Source organism: Ranitomeya variabilis, chromosome 6, assembly GCF_051348905.1.
Source record: "Ranitomeya variabilis isolate aRanVar5 chromosome 6, aRanVar5.hap1, whole genome shotgun sequence".
In the NCBI taxonomy this organism is placed as follows: Eukaryota; Metazoa; Chordata; class Amphibia; order Anura; family Dendrobatidae; genus Ranitomeya; species Ranitomeya variabilis.
Window position 1 is genome coordinate 33,323,202 of NC_135237.1, and position 24,486 is coordinate 33,347,687.

The 24,486-nt window shown below is 41.1% G+C and overlaps 1 protein-coding gene across 2 annotated transcripts; it reads right to left on the bottom strand.

The window, feature by feature from the left end:
• Positions 1-3,284: 3,284 nt before the first annotated feature.
• On the bottom strand, positions 3,285-23,954 carry LOC143783388 (protein lifeguard 1-like). 2 transcript variants are annotated; one of them, XM_077271803.1, is made up of 10 exons: positions 23,871-23,954; positions 11,033-11,357; positions 9,950-10,028; positions 9,046-9,099; positions 7,591-7,681; positions 7,286-7,323; positions 5,320-5,407; positions 4,787-4,876; positions 4,587-4,634; positions 3,285-3,934 (listed from the first exon to the last, which is right to left on the bottom strand). In XM_077271803.1, exons 2-10 carry the CDS (start codon positions 11,337-11,339, stop codon positions 3,785-3,787), a joined length of 945 nt encoding a protein of 314 aa, XP_077127918.1. In that variant the 5' UTR covers positions 11,340-11,357; positions 23,871-23,954; the 3' UTR covers positions 3,285-3,784. The 2 variants fall into 2 exon arrangements, with proteins under 2 accessions (XP_077127918.1, XP_077127920.1); XM_077271805.1 differs by lacking the exon at positions 3,285-3,934 and adding an exon at positions 4,372-4,478.
• Between the last annotated feature and the right edge of the window lie 532 nt (positions 23,955-24,486).

The window sequence follows — 24,486 nt, forward strand, 5'->3', positions numbered from 1 at the left end:
CGCAGCGGCAAATTTGACAAACACCCGGGAAGGGCCAAATGTCAAGCTTCTAGCACTGTCGCTTTTCTGTTCCCTTAGGCTACTTTCACACTAGCGTTAACTGCAATCCGCCACAATGCGTCGTTTTGCCGAAAAAACGCATCCTGCAAAAGTGCTTGCAGGATGCGTTTTTTCCCCATAGACTTACATTAAGCGACGTATTGCGACGGATTGACACACGTCGCAACCGTCGTGCGACGGTTGCGCCGTGTTGTGGCGGACCGTCGGGACCAAAAAACGCTACATGTAACATTTTTTGCTCACGACGGTCCGCTTTTTCCGACCACGCATGCGCGGCTGGAACTGCGCCCCCACCTCCCCGCACTTCCCCGCACCTCACAATGGGGCAGAGGATGCGTTGGAAAAATGCATCCACTGCCCCCGTTGTGCGGCGGAGACAACGCTAGTGTCGGGAACCTCAGCCCGACGCACCGCGACGGGCCGAGCCCGCCGCTAGTGTGAAAGTAGCCTTAACCAGCACTATGGTGAATATATTGTTAAATAAACCAGCATCAAACTGAAACCTTTCATGTGAGTGCAGTTGGTTTTAAAAGTCTACCACTTGGGTCTCCCAGTTGAAAATGAAACCACCCCCCATCAACGCTGAGTGTGCCCCATATTTCTCTTTTGTATGTTGGCACAGAATGACTGTTCAAACCAAGCACAGGAGTTCGGTGCACTGGTGTGGTAAAAAATGTAAATGCACCTTCCTACTTACTTGTTTTCCTACTTACTTGTTTTCCATCTATCTCCACTGTCGATCAAAGGGGGGAGGGGACGTGGAGTCAACTGAGGGGAAACCAGGGAGGTGGGAAGGTGTATTTAAATGATTGGCCGCCGTGATGTCCAGTGACCCTGTGCTTGGTTTTAAGCAATTCTGTGCCTATAGAGCCCCCCCTATAATGGCATCAGCGTGCCTGTGGAGGGTTTATTGAGACCATGTGATTTGCCTGTCCTGTTAAGAACTTGTACCGTCAGTGTGATGGACAGTTGTGATACATTTGTTGTTGTGGCATCAGAGATACCAATGGGTAAAGGTTTGGGTTCTTGGATTTGAGCAGAAAAATGTACCATCCCGTTGACTGTCTCTGGCCAAGATGAGCCATCAAAATATAACCAAACGTTTCCTGTTAGAGGATATTGTAAAACATTGTCCTGGTGCACATCTCAGCTATAACTTTAAGATCTGCAAAGTCATGATGAACATTCACTTAATTTTATAGATACTTTTGATATTACAGGTTTCCCAATAGGTTATTTATCATTTTTAGGGCTTGTTTAGACAAGCGTACAATCGGTCCGTGTGCACCACGGACACGTTATAGCCAGTGACCATGGCCAAACCATCAGTCTGGGTGGAAAAATGGCAGCATGCGCTACTTTGCGTACATTATTGTGGACTGTAAAATGAATCAATGTAAATTTTAGCTCCCACACCCTTCTGCAATGTAATACATTTTGAGGATGTGAGTGATCTAGTTGTTGCAAACTTACTGCTACTGAACACCTCACAGAAACCTTGTAGTCAAGCTATAGATGCAAGGAATGGGGAACAATGTATGCACATGAGTGGTTAAAAGTCAATAAAGTCACCATCATACACATTCAGAAGGAGCTAAAGTTGGCAATGTCTTTTCTGTGCGGAGGATGTTTTAGACGTTACTATAGAGAGGGGTTCTTTAGACTTTGCCCTGTCCTTCAAACCACACGTCCAAACTCTTGCCACCATCTGTCGCCTCCAACTCAAAAATATTGCCAGAATCCGCCCCTTCCTCAGCCCACAATCTACTAAAACTCTTGTGCATGCCCTCATCATCTCCCACCTCGATTACTGCAACACCCTCCTTTGTGGCCTCCCCGCTAACTTTCTTGCACCGCTGCAGTCTGTCCTCAACTCTGCTGCCCGGCTAATCCACCTCTCTCCTCGCTACTCCCCTGCTTCACACCTCTGCAAATCCCTCCACTGGCTCCCAATTCCCCAATGAATCCAGTTCAAACTACTAACACTGATCTACAAAGCCATCAACAACCTATCTCCTCCCTATATCTCTGAACTAATCTCCCAATATCTTCCCTCACGTAATCTTCGATCCTCACAAGTAGGGTTGAGCGACTTTTATTTTTATAGGATCGGGTCGGGTTTCACGAAACCCGACTTTCTCAAAAGTCGGGTCGAGTGAAATCGGCCGATCCTATAAAAAAGTCGGGGTCGGCCGAAACACGAAACCCAATGCAGTGCAATGGGATACTATGGTTCCCAGGGTCTGAAGGAGAGGAAACTCTCCTCCAGGCCCTGGGATCCATATTAATGTGTAAAATAAAGAATTAAAATAAAAAATATTGATATACTCACCTCTCTGACGCAGCCTGGACCTTACCGCTGGTAACCGGCAGCCTTCTTTGCTTAAAATGAGCGCGTTCAGGGCCTTCCATGACGTAACGGCTTTTGATTGGTCGCGTGCCGCTCATGTGACCGCCACGCGACCAATCACAAGCCGTGACGTAATTCTCAGGTCCTAAATTCCTAATTCTAGGAATTTAGGACCTGAGAATTGCGTCACGGCTTGTGATTGGTCGCGTGGCAGTCACATGGGCGGCCGCAACCAATCACAAGCCGTGACGTCATCTAAGGCCCTGAACGCGCTCATTCTTAGGAAGGAAGGCTGCCGGAAAGAAGCCGAGGGTGAGTATATTCCTATTAGGTATATACTCACCCTCGGACGCGCCCTGCTTCTTTCCGGCAGCCTTCCTTCTTAAGAATGAGCGCGTTCAGGGCCTTAGCTGACATCACTTATTCGTTCCTCACACAACCGCCTCCAAGATTTCTCCTGAACATTCCCCATCCTCTGGAATTTCACGCCTCAACACGTCCGATTATCCACGACCCTTGGATCCTTCAAACGGAACCCGAAAACCCATCTCTTCAGGAAAGCCTACAGCCTGCAATAATCATTCTGCCGCTTCCGACCACCAGAGCTGCCGCCTCACCACCACCCGAGCTGCTGCACCCCCGACCTTCTGTCTCTTCCCCATTATCCCATAGAATGTAAGTCCGCAAGGACAGGGTCCTCTCCCCTCTGTACCAGTCTGTCATTGTAAATTTGTTTACTGTAAATGATATCTATAACCCTATATAACCCCTTTCTCATGTACAGCACCATAGAATTAATGGTGCTATATAAATAAATAATAATTTACAGTTAAAGTATGGAATATCATAATGTAGCACTGAATGAAGTATATTTGATCTGAGAAAGCATAAACTTTATGTACAGTCAATAGTAGATATTACAGAATAACACCTGATTTAACAATTCAAACAAGGAGTGAGGTTCTTGCTCAAAAGCTTACAACCTATGAGGAAATGTCATAAAACGTATATATAATAAACATAAATAAATATATTTATTATTCTGCAACAGTACTCGATTATTTTTGTCTTTCTGTAATACAAGAAAATACAAAACAAAGTTGAACAACTATTGTATATTTGCTACAAAGGTTGTTTTACAAAGGCCATTTAAAAAAAGTTACAAAACAAATCTTAACAATAAATAATCTACAAATTAACTAGAAAACTAAAGTCAACAGATTTATGTAAGGAAAAAATGGGGTATATGATCCTCAATCTTATATCTGAATTTGGATTAGTGGTGGTTGGTGACTGGTGGGTACAGTAATGGGCACCATACACACCCCCTTCTTTGTCCTATAGTAATATAGTAATAGTAATCTTTGAAAAGCATTAACGACACAACCCAAAAATCTGCAAGAGGAGCATGAAGAGATTGATGACGTCCACATAGATGTTCAGTGCAGCAAATATATATTCCTCAGGGCTGATTGAGTAACGGTGCTTTCCTCCTATGATTAACTGCGTGTCCACAACCAAGTACTGGAGAAGAAAAATGTTAGAAGTTATGAAAGTGTAAAAATGTTTTAAACATCCACTGTAAAATTCTGAAAATCTGTGCCCTATGTCCTCATAACATTTCCTTTCTCCAAGCTCTGCAGCTTATTGTTATCATAGTGATGCAGGATCTCACATCAATTTAGAATCCAGTTTATTCCTAGTAAAGCTAAGAAGAGAAAAACAAATATTTAACCCTTTCCTGATATCCAGCGTGCATGAACGGAGCAAGTTGGGAGTGGCTGTATGGAGTGGGCTCACGAGCTGAGCTCTCCCCATGCCCAGCAAATGATGACAACCAGGATCAAAAGTTGATTTAACCTTGTAAATTCTGGTGCCACGCAGAAGTAGAACTCATCCCACAAAAAACGAGCCCTTTTTCGACTATGTGGACTAAAAACATACAACATTTATTGCTCTTGGAATAAATGGAGGAAAAAACGAAAACACAAAACTGGAAAATGGCCATGGTGGGAAGAGGTTAATGTTACATTGTTACGAGTACCAGCGGCCCTATGATAACTGTGAGCTGTAAGAAAAAAGGTGTTGTTGTCACAGGAACATAGATTCAAGAATAACGTATTTATTTATTTATTTGTTGCATATTTTTGGAATTAAATAGAGGAATTTAATTTACCATTCCAAAAATGAGTGTTCCAATACAGGCATAGACAATATCCAGCCACTGCAGAAAAAAAAAAGGAAAATAAAAAAATCAGCACAAGTCAGAAAGATCATAACTAGTCAGTCATAAGTCAAGACTGATTGGCCAATCCAAAGTCATAGAAATCCTTGATGCACAAGGAGCCAAACTAGAGAGATTAATATAGTACTTACCATTGATCTGAAGATAGCAGCAAGTATGCCAAAAGCGAGAAGCACCGAAAGAGCAACCAGAAGCCCCCCGGACATTATGGTGAAATCCCACTACAGATAAAAAAGAAATATATATATATATATATATATATATATATCTTATTTTACAGAATGAAGGAGTAAATATTTCAGTGTTGTATCAGTTCAAATGATGCTCCCTCTAGTGGCTGCTCCAGTGTAAAGGAAGCTGAAAAGGTCATTCTAAAGGTCTGCATATGAGCTGCATACACAAAACGGTTGAAGGATTTTTTTTCAGTGTAGAAATAAAAAATGCACATAGCTTAGTTTACCTCTGGTATATCACACTCTGTTGCCTGTGTTATACTGTCAGAGCCACCCACTGCTTAGCTGTTTATGTAATACTTCAATAATGTTGTGCACATGCATAAGTACCAAAAAAACCTCTATGCATTGCTGTTCCTAGTTAGTGACTGTAGACGTAGGAAAGTCATCATCATTAAAGTTAGGACCTTCCAATATAAATTATGACTTACCTTTGTCTGAAAAGCAAAAATGGTCAGAACCAAAGTCACAAGTATGGTGGCTCCAGTGGCCCACATCACAGCATCAGCATCAAAGAACCTGGCGTAAAAGTGGAAAATCCTATAAGAAACTGCACAGACAGTAACCCTCAATGCTACAAGAGTAACTGCACCTTCAATAATAGTAACATGCCACCTCTAGCGGATACATTAGTTTAGTATAAGAATCTTTCTAACTTATTGATCAACTATATTCAAGCTTCAGTTAGATCGGTGCCGTCAAAAAGGAAGATACCAGAAATGATGTAGTAACAGCGGGCCAAGGAGCAATCCAGCCTAACCATCATTCTATCGTCGGAAATGCTATATAGTATTCTATCCCCTCCAACTGGTAATGATAACAATTCAATAATCAGAAGAGTTTCAGAGTACTCTATCCTCCCATTCCAGCACCAGACTGAGTACAGAGCATTCTATCCCTATTTATGTCTATTATGTCATCATTCAATCACTATTAACTATATAGATTAACTATAGAGTATTCTATCCCCACCCACTACTAGTGATGTAATCATTCAATCACCAGATTGGCTACAGAGCATTCTATCCCCTCCGACTTCTAGTGATGTCATCATTCAACCACCAGATTGGCTACAGAGCATTCTATCCCCACCCACTTCTAGTGAGGTCATCATTCAATCACCAGATTGGCTACAGAGCATTCTATCCCCACCCACTTCTAGTACTGATGCCATCATTCAGTCACCAGATTGGCTACAGAGCATTCTATCCCCACCCACTTCTAGTGATGTCATCATTCAATCACCAGATTGGCTACAGAGCATTCTATCCCCACCCACTTCTAGTACTGATGCCATCATTCAATCACCAGATTGGCTACAGAGCATTCTATCCCCACCCACTTCTAGTGATGTCATCATTCAATCACCAGATTGGCTACAAAGCATTCTATCCCCACCCACTTCTAGTACTGATGCCATTCCATCTACAGACTGGCTGTAGAGTGCTCTATCCCCTACTTCAAAGCAGGATGCATATAGAAAATTTACAATGTTACTGTCCGAGCCTTTAAAAAAATCACAGAACAGGATATTTAACCAAACCAGTGTCATCTCCAAAAGGAAGAGACTGCATTCATTTTGGAGATAACTATTGTTTCACTAAATATACTAAGTCATGTGGCATACATTGTTAAAGGGTTGGACATTCAAATACGAGCTAGCTCCTTTCACTAGGAGGTACTGTAGAGCCTGCTTTCTTCCTCATTGAGGAGAACTAATTTCCCTTTTACCAGAAAACATTGTCTGGCCTATAAATCTTGTCTCCTCAGTGTGAAACTGTACAGTCTAACTTAGCCGGAATCGTAGTAGACAATTTGAGAACAGAAGACAACCTCTTGAGGAGCATTGGTGTCCTTTGAATGACCACTACTCTACTATGGAAATCGGGCTGAGGAGGCACCTTCCTAGCATATAAAGATGTGGGTCTTTGTACTTATGTATTAGTAATTGCCACAAATGTATGTCCCCAATACATTTGTTAAATGAAATATAAAGTGGAGAACCTCTTTAAATTGGGTTTAGGCAAATTTTGGAACACCAAGAAAAGTTCAAAATGGTTGATCTGAATACAGCAAACGAGTTATTATAAGAAATTAGGTATGTGAAAGAATTGGGCAAAAAGATTTGCATGACCCAGGTCAGAGTACTGCACATCTCCTACTATCGGTAACATCCCCAACGCCTCTACTGATTTGTAGACCCTGAAAGATCATTGCATTACGGCACAATACACACATGACATTGTGAGGGTCTACCAATCAGGAGAGGCACTGGGGATGCCACAGGTGGGAGGAGGCTTGTAGTGTTCAGGTCTGGTGGCCACAGACTATCGAAATGGCCATTGGATCAGGGTGCCTGGAATCTTTCTGTTCAACTATAATATGAGAACAACTTACGCTGCAAACGATCCTAGTAAACAGCCTTCAAACACAGTCTAAAAAACAAGGAGATCCACACAGTTACCAACACACTAAACGTACTGGGGGCATCAGATCAAAGAAATCCGTCCTTGAGGACGTACAACTAAACTGCTCAACTTTTACACTTCTTAACAATGCATAGAAATAGAATAATGAAAGAAAACACAATGGTGAAAAAAAAAAAGCATTTTTGGGGGGAGGAAATACATGATGTAGAATATTTCGTCCACAGTTATTGATGGATTTACAAAAATAAAAAATATCTTAAAAGTTGAACTTACAAAGATTCCAAGTAGAATGAAGTTTAATGGAACTTTCCGACGCGCCTGGTCACAACAGGCAAGCACCATAATCAGAATAAAGGTGGCGGGTCTGTAAGCAAAAAGAAATTGGTGTCACCTCCAAGGAAATTAGCACAAAGCTTGACGTACCCATGGCAGTCTGCACAAGCTGAAGGTAGGATAGGCAATGGCCAACATACACTTATAACCGACCCTTCCAGTTAGATGCCCTTTGGGTAGTTAATGGATTGTTGAATGGTAAGCATGTAGGCAAAATATTTTTCTCATAGATACAACCCCGGAATTTCCTGCCACTGAATTTGAGATTCGACGCCTGGATCACGCATGGAGAAGGCATGAAATGGGCCACGGAAGGGGAGAAAAAAAAATCATAGCTACACACAAGAAATCTTCTGGAAATGTTGCTTTCCGAGAGTAGAGGATTCGGAAGGCTTCTGCATCCCAGGGGAGGTATGCCATCTCTTCCGTTAGTCTAGGAGGTTTGTCTTTACCTAGGAGTTTTTTGAACGTTCCAGAAGAATAGGGAAGTGTGGCATTACGCCATATCTATTACTAAAAAAGTGCATAAAATAAACTGACCAGCCATGAGATTAGGACGTGTGGTACTTGATGCTGATTTGGTTCAAGAACTTGACTGGACTGCAAAGAGCCCTGACCACTCACAATGCCAATCAACATACTTGTCAACTATCCTGGAAAAAGGGAGGTCTCTTGGACACCTGCAAGAGTTTACAAATCACCCAGGAACCATCGACGCCTCCATTAGGCGATGTGCACACTGAGCTACAGTATATGAGAAGTCTTTTGAAGCAGATATTGAACGAAAACTCTCCAAATCTTTATCAAAAAACGCAAAACTCCTCAAAAACTTGTAACTTCTGCTCCGCAAACTCAGGAAAAAGACACAGTGTGTATATACCTATAAACCTTCCTGGAAACCAATGTAATGGAAGGTTTCTTGTGAAAATTCTACATTTGGGAGGTGGGGAATGAATGGGTAAGGAGGAATGGGTGTGCAGAGGCATGGGTTCCAAAAGGGGGCACGACAAGTCTTTATCTCCCAGATCATCACCTTTAAAAATTGGAATGTATGAAAATCATTATGATAAGTTGGGACATTAATAGAGCCAAGCCTGAGCAAACAAAATGAGTACCCAGCCACACTATCCCCCTTGTTGCTGAATGATCACATATCCTCTGGCCTAGCTGGAGCTCAGCAGCTTACAGATATTAGATACAGAACAGATCCATACTACTAGGGTTCATGCCTGTAACAGAGACTAGCCCCCTGGAGAGGTTCCCCAGGGGAAAAACAGTATTTTGTTTTACTTTTACTAAAGGAAAGAAAATTAAGGAAAAATCACACATTTCACTTCTATCAAGCATTTAATTACCTCTGTGATTAAAAACATATTTTAAAAACAAACAACTTACAGAAGTGCATATAGAAGATAAGGGTTTTCCCACGTCCACCGCCTCAGTGTTTGCCTAATGGGAAGAAAAGTCAAGTGATTATAGCAATCTCGCAATTTTGGGGTTTTCTTTTTGACCGTGCTATATAAATGACATTACTTTTATTCTGAATTAATATCAAATCTATAATTTTTATCAATGGTTTAATACTTTTACTCAATAAAATAATTAAAAAAAAATACAATTGTGGCACCAAATTCTGAAAACCGTGACTTTTTATGTTGTTTCTATAAACAGAGCTGTGTCAGAACTTGCTTCTTTTTAATTTTTTTTCTTCAGTGATAAATTGACTTTTTCATTGGTACCACTTTCAGGTCCATTTATTCAATATTCGTGTTAATTTTCTTCTTTTTTCATATATTTTTTTAAACATTTTTTTTTATTTTACAATTTTTTAAGGTACCAATCAAAGCAGTCCCCAGTAACTGTTTTCAGATGGGAGACTTGGGAGCCATTGATAGCTCTCTGGCTGACATTGAAACCCATTGACATCCCACAGCCATGTTATATTTAAGGGGTTGAATGGCCGGCACCTGCTGGACAGTAATTCAATTAATTATTTTAGGGGCATTTACACCAGAAATCAACTGGAACATAACCAATAGATAAGACATTTCTTGCACACATACACTTTTAGGACTACTTATATACAACTAACTTTAAAAAGGTTGGCCACTTTTTTGGGACAATTTTTTTTACTCAAATGCATGTAATTGGGTCTTAAAAATAATTTTTGCAATGGGGCTTCATTAAAAAATTTTAAACTTTATCTCCTGTAGACCCAAAATACATGCATTTAAGTAAAAAATAAAAATGAAAATTGTCCCCCAAAGGAGAACAACCCATTTAATAAAAATCAACTTACCAAAATGTGAACATAAACACAAGTCCAAATGTTAAAACAAGCTGTATGGATAACGTGATGTAGACCTTCCGGATAAAGGCTGAAATGAGAACAAAATGCAAGTTATTATTATATGTACCCTTGAAATAACAAAGAACACAGGCAAATAATCCCAGGTCTGCAAATATTAGGGTTCCTTTAGTGACCAATAAGGGTCAGGGCTACATTTCAGATCATATGTACAGTAGTATGTACCGCACGGAATTTAATAATGTTTTCCCCTCTTACTATAAATTTTTGTCGAGGGACCTCCACTTTACAACCTTAAGTAGTAATATGCACTCCGTCTGCCCCTTCCACCTTGACGGTCAGTGCACTATCACTACTGCTTTAATGGGGCCCTCAAGGTCTCCTTTACAGACAAGCAACCCTGAACTGTAAAGTTCAGGGTTCATACCGGACACCTAGAGAGATTCTGCTTCTTTTGGCAGCCCCCTAGTTCTTACTATGACCATCTTACAGCATCAAAGTTGGGATCCCCCTTGACTTCTATGGGTTTCGCGTTCTGGTGCAATTTCAGGAAAAGTTCTGGTACCCGAACTTTGGACTGAAGTTTGGTCGAACCCGAACATCAACGAGTCTGCTCATCCCTAGTCTTCTTCACCGTTGCTCAATTCTCTTCTTGTTGGTGACAAATGAGTCGCAAAATCAGGTGGGAGCAGTTGGATTTGGGGCATCTACTATTTGGGACATCTGTTCCATGAGATAAATCAGTGACAGAGGTACATGGCAGCCACTCATCAAAAATTTGCAATTTTTTAGCTACATTGTGTTTGCTATCCTATCCAATCCCATCCATAGCGGCCCCCTTACCAGTTCAATAACTTCCAAAGTGCACTATGAGCACTGAAGTCCAAGATAGAAAAAATGTAGATGGAGACATTACATTAAAAAAAGTTTCCCCATCACAGTCATCTTAGTATGGAAGACACTGGTTTTTGCAAAAAAAATGTGCAGCTACTATAGGGCAAAATTAGTAATACAAGCAGTAATGCATGGACAGACCAGTTTGTTGTGGCTACTTTTCCTTTGGGATTTCATTACCTCTCCTGATTGCACGTTCGGAGAATGGGTTTGTGTCCTCCATCCCAGCAGTGTACTCAGGTGGAAGGTCCACATCTGGTCTGGAACCGTTTCCACCGAGGAAGGAATGATGAGGCTGATCGGGTGGAGGGCAGACGCTGTACCCTGGAGTATTCGCCATTGGGGGGCTTTGCTCACTATACGGTGGTGCGTTTGACATGTAGGACTGGCTGTAAGGTGGTGCCTGTGGGGGGTAGGCCGGGTTTTGAACGGCGTATACATAATTCATGGGTTCTGGGTTGTTTTTGTGCTGATCACTCTTCTCCATTTTTCTTTTTTGTTACTTCTGAAAAATATGAAAAACAGTTGTCAGACAGACAAAAATAAGAATAGAACCACTTGGTCATACTCACAATCCCCAGATTTGAATGGTCATTTGCAGGACATGTTTATTTCCCACCCCAGATCCACCCAGGAGCAAAATTCACAACCCCTTCCCGCCACGGCCAGTTGTTGTTTTGTGCTTTTGTATTTTTTTTTCCGGCTTTCAAAAGTCATAGCTTTTTCTAATTTTTGTGTCGACATTGCCATTTTAGATATTGTTTTTTTCAGGACAAGTTTTAGATATAAATGACACTGTTCTTTTCTCCATATAATGTGCTGGAAAACAGAAAAAAAATTCCAAGTGGGATGGAATGGAGAAAAAAAACAATTATTTTGTGATTACCGTAATTTTTACAGTATTCGTTGTACAGTAATTATGACCCGGTAATATCACTTTCCTCGACAGTACAATTACGGAGATAGCAAACTTGTTTAGTTGAAAAAATTTGGTTCACCATTTTCTCAGACTTGTAAAATTTGTATTTTTCCATCGATGGAGCCGTGGGAGGACATGTTTATTTTAAGTGGCTGATATCTCTATTGGTATCATTTTGGGGTGCACACGACATTTCAATCACTTTTTATTGCATTTTTTTAAGGAGGTGCAGTGACCAAAATATGACAAATTTGGCATTTACATTTTTGTTGTTTATGGCAGTTATTTCGTTTTATACTTTTATAGATTGGACTTTTGAGGACACAGCAATACTAAAGATGGTTTTTTTTAGAAAATGGTGAGATTTAAAGGGAAGGTGCCACCAGTTTTCTTGTAGTTTGTTTTTTTGTGAAATTAAGCTTAAAATAGTAAATAAAATGTATTAATGCAATGTTTGCACTGTTTGCAAACATTTCTATATGAAAAATATTATATATTTTCTTACAAATATATATATATTGACCCCTAGGGGGAGCATTTTCCGTTTTAGACCTCAAGCAGCTATCGTAAGACTTACCAGCTTTACTGTTAGCTGGAAAATTGGGGCAGTAACTGCTGACATCACCATCCCCCTCCCCTTTTGGGTGGTCTAATATCCCTGGGGCAGGGGAGAGATACATTGTATGGCAGAGACTGGTGTCAGGTGTCACCTCCTCTCTCTGCAGGCTGTGAAGGCAGCTTACCAGAGATCACAGGGCAGCGTGTGAGGGGCAGAAGATGTCTGCCCAGTGCCTGGAGTACAGAGGAGCAGTGCACATTTCTCCTGTGATAGAGAGTAAGTGGAGCTGGGCACTGGACTATAATAAAATGGCGGCTAGTCACACCTACAGCAGTGAATTGTGCAGCCCACAGAGGCGTGCTCAGCTCACTGCTAAAGCAGCTACAATGTTAAAGATAGGGTCCGCGCCGGTCTATTATCTCCTATGTCCATGGGGTGCTGTAAAATGACACTGTTAGTGTCATGAACTGCTGTGAAACCAAGATGTCAGCCCCCAGTTCCTTCTTTAAACACATATAACACACAAAATCTGTTTCACATGCATTTAAAACTTGGTTATAGCAGCATGTTATGCTACATTACAGTGATTTATTAATGATCTACAAACGCGGTACCTTACCTTTAAACTGTCATTTTTTTATGAGGGGAGTTGGAAATCAGTCCTCTAAAATGTCACTGTAAGAGATTGACAGCGGCATTTTAATGGTTAAACAGCAGCGATCTGAGCTTGCTCCAGTCACTACTGTTGAGTGCATGGTGTGGGCTCAGCTCCTGAGCTTGCGCCATACTTGGGGCCCCTGTAATACATACTATTACAACCTACGTTGGGACAGGGTCCAATTTGTGGGACAATCCCACAAATGGGACATTTAGGAGGCATTCACGCTGAATTAATATAAGTGTTATTTCACATGGTAAACTCCATACCCCTTAGGTGCTTTTTTGCTACTTTTTTTTTTCCATATAAAAAAATGCAAAAGTGCTACATACTTTACATTCATTTTTTTTATTCATTTTTTATGCATTCAGTTGATTAAAAAAATAATAAAATATGCACCGCAGCTTAAAAAATGCACCGTGTGAATGAGATTTTAGAAATTAAATTTATTTGGCTTCTACTATAAAATGCTACATTTTTTTCACATAAAGACAAAAGAACACATGAAAAAATAAGGACAAAAGAACAGCTAAAATGCTACATGTGAACAAGCTAGCAACTAGCTGTTACCTTGCATTAATATTTATTTAAACAGCCTCAACATTTTCCGAGGCACTTAACAAATCTGAAATCCCCTGTATAAACAAAATCAGACATTTATAGTGCCACAAAATAATTGCGAATTCTGTGAATGTTGGGTATTATGCTGATTGTCTGGGGTAGCACATTCTAGAAAAGTGGGGCAGCTCGAAAAAAGTCTTTGACATCAGAGATTCAGGTTATGGAAGATGTTAGTCCTAGTTCATTGAATATTTAGATGTCCACTGTTTGTTAATAGGAAAATCCTTTAAGTAAGCAGACTCCACCTTCTTCTGTAAAAAATTAATTAACTTTACTAGTTATATTATCATCACAAAGACATAAATAAAAACTAGAAATAAAAGATAATAAGATCAGTATCGTAAAATCCATGAAGACATCACTGGAGAGGGGATATATCTCCCTTGAACATATGGTATTAATTATAACTGGGGAAGGGAAAAGGAGCTAACGCTTCAACCTACATTGAAGTAGGACCTCCTGCAGTGAACCGGTAATTACAGCAGAGATCTGCTGAGAGCCAGCCATCAAGTCTAGGATTTTTATCAGAGACTGAGAAGTACAGGGGCTTTCTCTGTTCAAAGGAATTATCTCATACATTCTGGAGCCAGTGGTCAGTGATGAATATTGGGATTTGCGTCAAACCAATGTTTATGAGAGATATATTTTCAGTGTTGTAGCGAATGAATGAACATAACACATTCACTCACATCACTATAAGGCCACCCGAACACCTCTAACTTAATATAGGTCAGATGGACGATGCCATGTTTTACCTCTATGGAAAGATAAAATTGTGATAGGAAACAGGACAAGAATATCTCCTGCCTGGGACCTTCAGGGGAGAAGATATCCTAAGAGTTGGGGATCTAATAATTTTCTAAAAGCCTAGCACATTCCCTAACCAGCTCACCAACGGGAGATATGTGGCTGTAACCTTGATCTAAAAAAAATCAGAATTTGGGTTTTTGTCATTTGTCACTTCTGGAAGACACAGTACTCTGTGGTTCTGTCCGTAGCTCTAAGGAGTTTTTCTAAGGAGTGCTTCCCTGCGCTAAGCTCTGAGCCATGTCTGTGACGCAGGTTTGGTATTTTTTCTTTTGTTATCCCTTTTATCGTATGTGATTGTATAGACCGTGTTATTCCCATTTTGTATATTTTTATAAACATTGTGTTAGGACACCGCCGGTGCTCCTGCATGTGTCATCTCCCTCCCCATGCAGCGACGCATATTTACCCATCTGCGCTCCCTCCGCATCTGTCTGCTCTTAGGACCAGCGCGCGGCCCGCAGGTCTACTGGGAGTGGGCTTAGGGCATGCGCTTCCTGACTCTTAAAGAGGCCAACATGTGCTGCTAAAGACGTTACCAGCCAATGGCTTCATTAAAGGGCCGGCAAAATGCGGCTAGCGGCCAGATCACAGTGGTCCCAGGAAATCTGCCGGAAGCCGGAGAAAAGGTCATCGCTGGCCACAAATGACCCTCGGGTCTGCGGATCCCCACCCCTGCTGTATACTATGACAAAATGAAGATGATACATTAAAATATATATTTCATATCCATAAACGGCTATATATTGAATGAAATGTAATCATGCTAATATCATTAAAAATACAATTATACCATCAATAAATGGGAAGTTTTCACACTGAATTATCAGTTTCGTGTCACCCTAGATCCCACTATATAGAGCAACATCATACGTGACATCCACAGAGGTGTGGACTTCAAAGCCATGCTACAAATATTTTTTTTTTATAAACGATATAAATTTAGTGTTGCCGATTTGTAGCCACCTATTACCTAAAGTTATCACATTGATTAGTATCACAAGGCAAATAGCAATTAACAGAAAATGGAAACACCCATCCAAGGAAAAAAAAGAACCTAATTTCCAAAATAATGGCAATAAAAAATGACAACATGGACTGCAAAAAACAAGCTGGAATGGGGCCACAATGATGGGAAAATAAGGTGCGATCACACTTGTAACAGAAAAAAAAACAAGGAAAAAAATGCCTGGCCCTAACCCCTTCCTGACATATGTCCAATACAGGTAAAGGGAGCAGGCTCAGGAGGAGAGCCCGCTTCATACATGGGGGGATGGCCGCCTCAAACAGTGTAACCAATTTACATGCTGCTGTCAATCACTGACAGCGCCATTAAAGTGATTAGATCTGTTACATTGCTCATTGGAATTAGCCTGGCAGTCACCGCCATCTTTGTACTCCTAAAAAAAACAACTAAATAGTTTAAATCAAAAAAACATATAAAGAGGCGATCAAGTCGTCTGTACCCCAAATTGGTACCAATAAAATCTACAACATGGAGTGGAATAAAAAAAATAGCTTTGTCATCAGAAAGATTAAAACATTTAAAAAAAAAATTCAGCAACAGAAACAATAAATTTATTTTTATTTCACAATTTAAAAAAAGAACAATAAAAAAAAATGAAAAACAATGTAAGTTTGGTATCGCTGTAATTGTTCTGACCTGAAAAGTCATCCTGCCAGGTCATCTTTATGGCCATCAAAAAGGATATATATATATTTATTTTTTTTTTCTTTCAAAGTTTTTTATTGAAGGATAAGATAATCATGTGCACAAAATTATGCAATACAGTGCTTCAAACATTAATATACATTTCAACAACTCATGGGCATCAAATAATTGAAATATATGGGAATACAATCAATAACCATGAGAGCATTAAACTCTACAGTACCACATATTCATAAGAAAAATAACCTTCATTTTAACATATTTTCTTTGTTTCATTTATAAAACAAACAATCAAGCAAGAACTTGTCTATTCGTAAGAGTATCATAACGAGCAAATAACAATTATTTAGTGTAATGTCACTTCCGTCACACACCATCATAGCTATCAAGCAAACCAACAGTATCCTTACATCGTAAAAACCATCCCGACCCCCTAGCAACGATTATTTAATGTTTTGTCATTCCTATCCCGTCCCGTCTCGTCTATCAGATCGAATCGGAGGATCACCTGCCACCATCCTAGTAATATACCATGGGGACTGTTCAAAACAAGCTATAAGATGAGTTCTCACCTCTTCAGAGAACGTGTCAATTAAACTCTCCCAAGTATCAAAAAAGCGGGGTACCAGGCGATCCCCCCCCACCTGTGTCTCTATCCACTCCATACGGAACACATGTTTTAGCTTATTTAAAAACATTATCAGTGTTGGAGGTTCCACTGTTATCCATTGTTGTAATATACATTTTTTCGCTACCATAGATACCATAGATGCCAAACGTTTAGCCCCTCTTGTAATTCTTAAAGCTTCCCCAGGCCATATTCCCAGAATCGCCCACTCTGCCGTGGAAGGCAAATAGTTCAAAAGATGATCTAGACAAAAGTTCCTTACCTCCTCCCAAAACCTTGCAATAGCCGGGCAATCCCAAAATTGATGAAAAAGATCTGCCCCAGGAGCCGCACACTTTAAACAATTATCTGTTTGGGATAAGCCCATGAGAAACGAACGATGCGGTGATATATATGTGCCATGATACACTCTAAGCAACATTTCCCTATAGGAAGAAGCCGGTAAAGCCTTCCAAGCATAAAACATTGCCTTGAGGATATATTCTGGGGTTAAGACTGGGAAACGAGTGCACCATCTTGGAAGGCCTGTTTTTCGTTTAGTGTAATCCAACTCCTTTTTCAAAAAGAGATAGAATCTGGAAGTAGAATGAAACTGTGAAGCCCTATTTCGTAGCATGGTATCAAATGGGTTGTCCCAATCTGTATCTGATAACCTCTCTCCCACCTTTGTGGCATAAACATCCAGGGTCGCACAATTCGTGAGACACCCCATTGTCAAGGGAAGGTATCTCCTAATAATTGACCAGGAGTGTGGTCTGCGCGTCTCAGAGTCTAATATAGAACCCACTGTCACATTCCGATATCTGGCAACTAAGTCCTCTTTCCCCATGCTCAATCTAACATCTCGATTCCCAAATATTGGTAAGAAAAGTGAGGAATGTGCATTAAGAGAAAGACTATGTCGTATCTTATGCCATATCTTCCACATCACCATTAGCAAAGGATTATCTAGCACCGACGAGGGTAACAGTTCCTTATGTGTATGTAGTAGATATAATAAATTGGTATGAGGTATCAGATTTTGATCCACTTGAGTGTTAGTAAATATGGAAGTATCATGAATCCAATCTTTAAGATAACGAAGCAAAGCCGCCAGGTTGTAATTTTCTAAGTTTGGAAAATTAATACCCCCATTCGATGGATGTTGTTCCAATATATCCATACTAATAGCATGGTGCTTCTTTGCCCAAATAAAAGTACGAAACATACCATTTATTACCCGCAGATCGCAAGGAGAAAGCAATATTGGGAGGGATTGAATAAAATAAAGTATCTGTGGAATAACAATCATTTTTAACAGATATGCCCGACCCAAATATGAAAAGGTTAAATGTTGCCATCCTTCCAGTTCTTTTTTAATTTTTTGTACGAGGGGAAAAAAATTACTTCTCTGAAGATCATGAGGGTTTTTAGTTATAAGCACACCCAAGTAGGGCAACGCCTTTTTGCACCATTCAAAAGCATACAATCCTGCCCATGGCGGTTTGCGCGACGCGCGTAAATTAAGTGCCTTAGATTTAGTTGGGTTAATTGAATAACCAGACATAGCTCCCAGTCTTTCCATAAGGGCTAAAATTCCAGGTAGGGCCTCTTCTGGGTTAGCAATATAAAGCAGAATATCATCTGCAAAAGCCGTAAGCTTTAAACTAAGTCTTCCAACCCGTATCCCTTTAAACAAAGACAAGGACTCTAACGCTCGTATAAGAGGATCAAGGGCGAGATTGAATAGGATGGGGGAAAGTGGGCAGCCCTGACGAGTACCTCTGGTCAACTCCACCCCCTCCGTAAGTTGTTGATTAACTATAATGTTAGACTTAGGTGAATTATATAAAAGTCTAATCAATGTCGCGAATTTCTCACCAAATCCCTGATTCTCAAGCACCGCGTATATCCAATGCCACTCTACACTATCAAACGCGGCCTCCGCATCCAGACTGAGTAAAATATTAGGAGAGTTTTTGTTTCTAGCTGACACTATGGTAGCCGCAATCGCCGTGCGGATGGCAATGGTCGAATGCCTACCTCGAGTGAAACCATACTGGTTCGGCGAGAGAATCTCGGGGAGAAACATTTGTATTCTATTGGCTACAATTTTTGCTAACAACTTATAATCTAGATTCAACAAGGATATGGGTCTATATGATGTTATCTGAGTTGGGCTTCTACCCGGTTTTAAGATTAAAGAAGTTAACGCAGAGTTAAAAGAGGTTAGGGACGCGCCCCCTTCTAAATAATGGTTGAGTAAATCTTTGAGGAGGGGATCTATATCAGGAGAGAGCAATTTATAATACTCGACAGGTAAACCATCCGGCCCTGGTGATTTAAAATTTGCCATTGTTTTAATAACTGAGCGTATCTCTATTAATGTAATGGGCATCTCAAGGGTAGTGCGCTGAGAGTCTGTCAGTATGGGTAACTGTAGAGAACTTAAAGAATCTTTAATAGAAGATATGTCTCCTCCCCGTGTGGAATAAAGAGCCGTGTAGTGAGCATGAACAGCCTGTAGTATGTCCTTACTGTCAGTCAAATGAGTCCCTGAAATGGGATCCACTAGGAGTGGGATTTTCCGTCTGGGACCTCTTGGATTTGCCAGTCTAGCCAGTAAGGTTCCCATTTTATTGCCCCATCGGAAAAAATGTTGTTTATCAAAGTCCACTTTCTGTTGGGCTATCTTAGTCAGGTGTGCATTTAGTAGTGATAAAGCATCCTGCCATTGTGTCCAATCCTCAGGAGCAGTAGATCCCAAGTACCGTCTATAGGCTAGTATAGCCATAGTCTGGAGGTCACTCGTCTCCTGTCTAGCCTTTCTCCTTTTCCCTGCCACATATGCTATAATTCTTCCTCTCATAACTGCCTTACTCGTCTCCCACATGAGTACAGGATCATCCCAATGCTGAATATTGTCATCAACAAAATTACCCCATTCCTGTTTGAGGAACGTCTCAAACTCTCTACTCTTAGCCAAATAGGCTGGGAATCTCCACATTCCTGGCTGATGTACGCTCCGACCACAACGAAGAAGCAAAAGAATAGGTGTGTGATCAGAGATCCCAGCATCCCCTATAGTTGCTTCCACCACCTCCGACAAAAGGGACTCACCAACCAGGAACATATCAATGCGTGAGAGGGACTTATGTGCCTTAGACATACAGGTATAATCTCTCTCCGTCGGATGCAACACTCTCCATATATCCACCAAAGGAGTGTCACGCATGAGATTAATCAGGCCTGGTCCAGAACCAGAACTGGAAGTAGGCAGGCCTCCCGATCTATCCAGTTTAGAATCCAGCACAGCATTAAAATCACCTCCCACCACTAAATTAGGCAAGTTTTCCGTTAGGATCATCTGAGAAACGGAGGCAAAAAAGGCAGCATTATCAGCATTCGGGGCATAAATGTTTAATAGTGAAAAGGGGGTATCGTCAATAGTCACTTTCATAAGAAGAAATCTACTTTGGGGATCACTGACTATGTCTCCCGGGATTATCTGTAGGTGTCTAGCAAACATTATGGCCACTCCCCTCTTTTTGGATGAGTATGCAGTAGCATAGGTCTGGCCTAACCAGTTATCTCTCAAATGTAATGCATCTTTATGTGACCAGTGGGTTTCCTGCAAGAATATAACATCAGGTTTAGCACGTTTGAGTGCCTGTAGTACACGACGTCTTTTTACCGGCGAATTGAGGCCCGCTACATTCCATGATAAAATTTTTAAAGGATTACCTTTCCCTTTCCGACTTAATGATTGCGAAGTCGCCATCATGGAGGATGGAAGTGGCACCATGGCAGAGTACCTTCGATATATAATAACATATAGGGTTTCGGAGTCCCAGCTGCTCCGTGACCCTTCAAATTAAATAGGTGTGTGACATCATTAGCAACAATACACTTATACCAAAACATAGTAACCAATTTCGTGCTGTTATAAAAAAGTAAAGTTAACCAAAATATATTCATCAATACTATACAACTTATGTTCCTTATCATTTTAACTTATTCAAAGAGAAGTCTGTTAGTTTCATCTCTAGTCTCGCCCCAAATGTTCAAGTGTAATTTCAAGTGCCTGGGGGAGCAAGGTCTCGTTTCAGCTGATCTAAAGCAAGCTTAGGGTCTTCAAATACCTTTGTCTCTGTGCCCAAGGTTACTCGGAGTCTAGCCGGATAAGCCAAAGCAAATCGGACCCCTTGATCAATGAGGAGCCGACAAACCGGGCCAAACTCTCGTCTACGCTGGGAGATGGCTGCCGAAAAATCCTGAAAGACCAGGATCTTGGACCCCTGAATAGTAACATTTTTAAGTTTCCTAGCTGCTGCCAGAACCCTTTCTTTGTCATGGTAATGGAAATATTTAGTAATGACCGGGCGAGGTCTCGCACCAGACTCCTTCCTCTCCGGTCCCACCCGGTGTGCCCTCTCAATTTGTCTAGAAGAGCCAGGCTCTAGCTGGAGGGCCGCCATTAAATCAATCGTGAGGAACCGAATAAGGTCCGTACCTCTGCAACTCTCAGGGATGCCGATAAACCTGAGGTTGGACCTCCTGCTACGATTCTCAAGATCCTCAACTTTGTCCAACAAGGAACCAATAAGAATCTTTTGTGCCTCCACTGTGGTCTGAGTATTCACCACTGTGTCCTCCACATCACTAATCCGCTGCTCAGCTACTGTAATCCGAGAGGTATTAGCCGATACAGCCGTTACTGTTGTTTCAAGGGCCTTATTCCAGGCTTCAAATTTTTTGTCAAAATATGGAAGAAGAATATTCGAAACTGCCTGAGCCGTAGCAGTGTGAGGCCCGGGTGGGAGCTGCGGATCAGAAGCGTCCTGTGACCCCTCCTCCATTAACATCTGATCTAAAGACCCCTCTACCAAAAGCTCCCCCTCCTGTCCATTTTTATTTTTAGTTTTAGTCCGTCTAGTCATAGCCCCTTTCTGTGCAGGTGTTTGCGTTTTTTCCAGGTATTTTTCCATAAAGCAATAACCCTAAGACTCTCTCAACACTAGGGGCTTCAATGATAAGCTTTGGTTATGGACCAATTAGATGTAACTACACCTGCTATTCCACCGACTATACTAAAATTCTTAAAATAGCGATAGCGGAGACAAAGAATCCGATCCACTCAGTGGAGAGGGATTACACCAAGAATAACGTAATTACTTATATAACAAAATAGCTGTCAGAAAGGTCTAGTAAATATGAACCCCCTGTTAATACAGGCAGTATATAAGACGTTATTGAACTTGAATACTGTAACCAGCCATATACATATAAAAAAGGAAAAAAATACAATAGATACAATAGGTTTTTACAATGCAGTGACAAGAATCTATAATGTTAAAAGGAAAGGGCCACTAGATGGCGTTGTTGGGCAGCAAACCTAAATAACGACTTCAAGAGCTGTCCACTAAAGGCAGGAAAAGGAGAGGACAGAACCAACGCAATCCAAGAGCTATTAATTCTCTGTCTCCCCTATTTTCCCGCCACAATGCAGATTATGATAAAACTTCCTTCCCCTCTCCCTCCTCCACAGAGTCCTCCGTCACACACTCAAAAGGGAGAATAAAATTATGAGGGAAGGAACCAGAACTGCAAAAAAGTAAAAAGAAACGAAGAAAGAAAAAAGAAAGAAACTTAAAACAAAAAGAAAAAGTTCAGTAGAAAATAAAATTAACTCTGCCTATGCTCCCCAACGGTAAGGGAGTCCTTATTCTTCCTGCAGGTTAAGTCCCATGAGCTTTCACTTAGGGTTGAAACAAGATCCTGGCTGAAGTGATGGGGTTTATAGGCTGTTTCAGGGATCTAACAGGCCAGTAAGGGCTTAATAAGTCCGGAGAGCCCCCTATCCTCTGGCACCCCGGGATGTAAGGAACTGAGCAAGACCGCTCCGCTCACCTCCGCCCTGTCCGGTATTACACTTCCAATGGCGCCCCCCAGCTCCAGGCAGACTCCAGACTCCAAGATCAGCCGCTGCACCAGAAGACCAAATGACCAGCCCCAATCTAGAGCGCAATATGGCGGGAAGGCATCTTCACATCGCAACCGCGGTGTCTTCCTGCCTTCAGCTTATACAGAGCCTCTCACCGCCTCTCCGCTTCACAGGTGCCTCACTCCGTTCCAGCGATCTCATCCAGGGCTCACCAGGACCAACCGGCAGGTGCGACGATCAGACGTAGCGCCTATGCGTCCTCCAACCCCCGTTCGTTCCTCTGTGAGACCGCAACTTCTCCACGTCTCTCCCAGTCGTTCTCCGGTCACAGCTGAAGTCCGAATCCTCAGGAGCCGCGGATCCCGTTTCTCAGCCAGGTATCTCAGGGGACTTTCTCGCCTGCACGTGTCTCACTCTCAGGCCTCAGGTCAGGTCCCTTTCTCCAGGAAGAATAGTAGACGGCAGGGACTCCCGGGTACAATAATACATGTACCCCTATAATCCTCTTTTCATTGCAAATCACATCCAGTATGATCTGCCAATATTAGAGGGTTGAAATCAAGGATGGTTCCCGATTAGGTTTCTGGATGATAGGGAGCACTACTAAAATGCGGCCATCTTAAATGGCTCCACCCCCGGAAGTCCTATATATTTATTTTTAACATTTTTGTATATTTTTTTTTTACCATTTCATCACAGTTGGGAGGTTTTTTTTCCCTTTTTAGTATATTATATGTTAAAATGATTGAGGTCATTCAAAACTACAATTATTTCTATAAAAAATACCCTCATATGGCTGTGTAGGCGGAAAAATAAATGGAGGAAGGAAGAAATGAAAGTGCAAAAATGAAACTTGACTGCGATGGGGATGGGGTAAAGGTGTTCTCCACTTTGGACTTGTACTGGTCAGAGGAGTCACCGCTCTCCACTCCGGCCAACAGGATCCTAAACAGATTTATCTATTGTTTCAATATACATACATATATATATATATATATATATATATATATATATATATATATATATATATATATATATATATATATATATATATATATTTTTTTATATATATATATATATATATATATATATATTCATAAAAAATATTACTAATTAAATAAAAGTATACAGTAATTTATTTTTTTTGTCAAAAAAATTAATATTAAAATCAGTATTGAGAATAGTAATAATAATAATAATAATAATATAAACATGTATTTTTGCCACTTACTGAGATTTGCCCGGCAGGTGCCTCCTGTACGGCTCCTCAGTGCCCGGCGGTGTCACTCGTCATTGTTCGCACAGAGCTAATCACAGTCTGGGCCGGTGACAAAGTTCAGGTTTTATTGAGCAGTAGCGATGTGATTGGCGCAGAGGGATGTTTGCACAAAGCCTTGATAAAGGTCTCAGAAGGACGGTAACAGTTTCGCTGCTTTGTGAATTTCCACTCCGGTAGCAAGAAAATGCAACAGATCACTTTATGGTGACAAGTTTATCTACTTCTGCTACTTAAATCGGAAGAAAACTAAATGTTCAGAAGTCATTCATAATGATTATGCAATTGCTTAACAAACAGTTCCCTAATACACCTGGATGTCTATGTGTCATGGGCAGCACAGTGGCTCAGTGGTTAGCACAGCAAAGTGGCTCAATAGTTAGCACAGCACAGTGGCTCAGTGGTTAGCACTGCAGACTTGCAGCACTGGGGCCCTGGGTTTAAATCCCACCAAGGACAACATCTCCAAGGAGTTTGTATGTTCTTCCCGTGTTTGCGTGGATTTCCTCCGGTTTACTCTCACACTCCAAAGACATCCTGATAGGGAATGTGGATTGTGAGCCCCAATGGG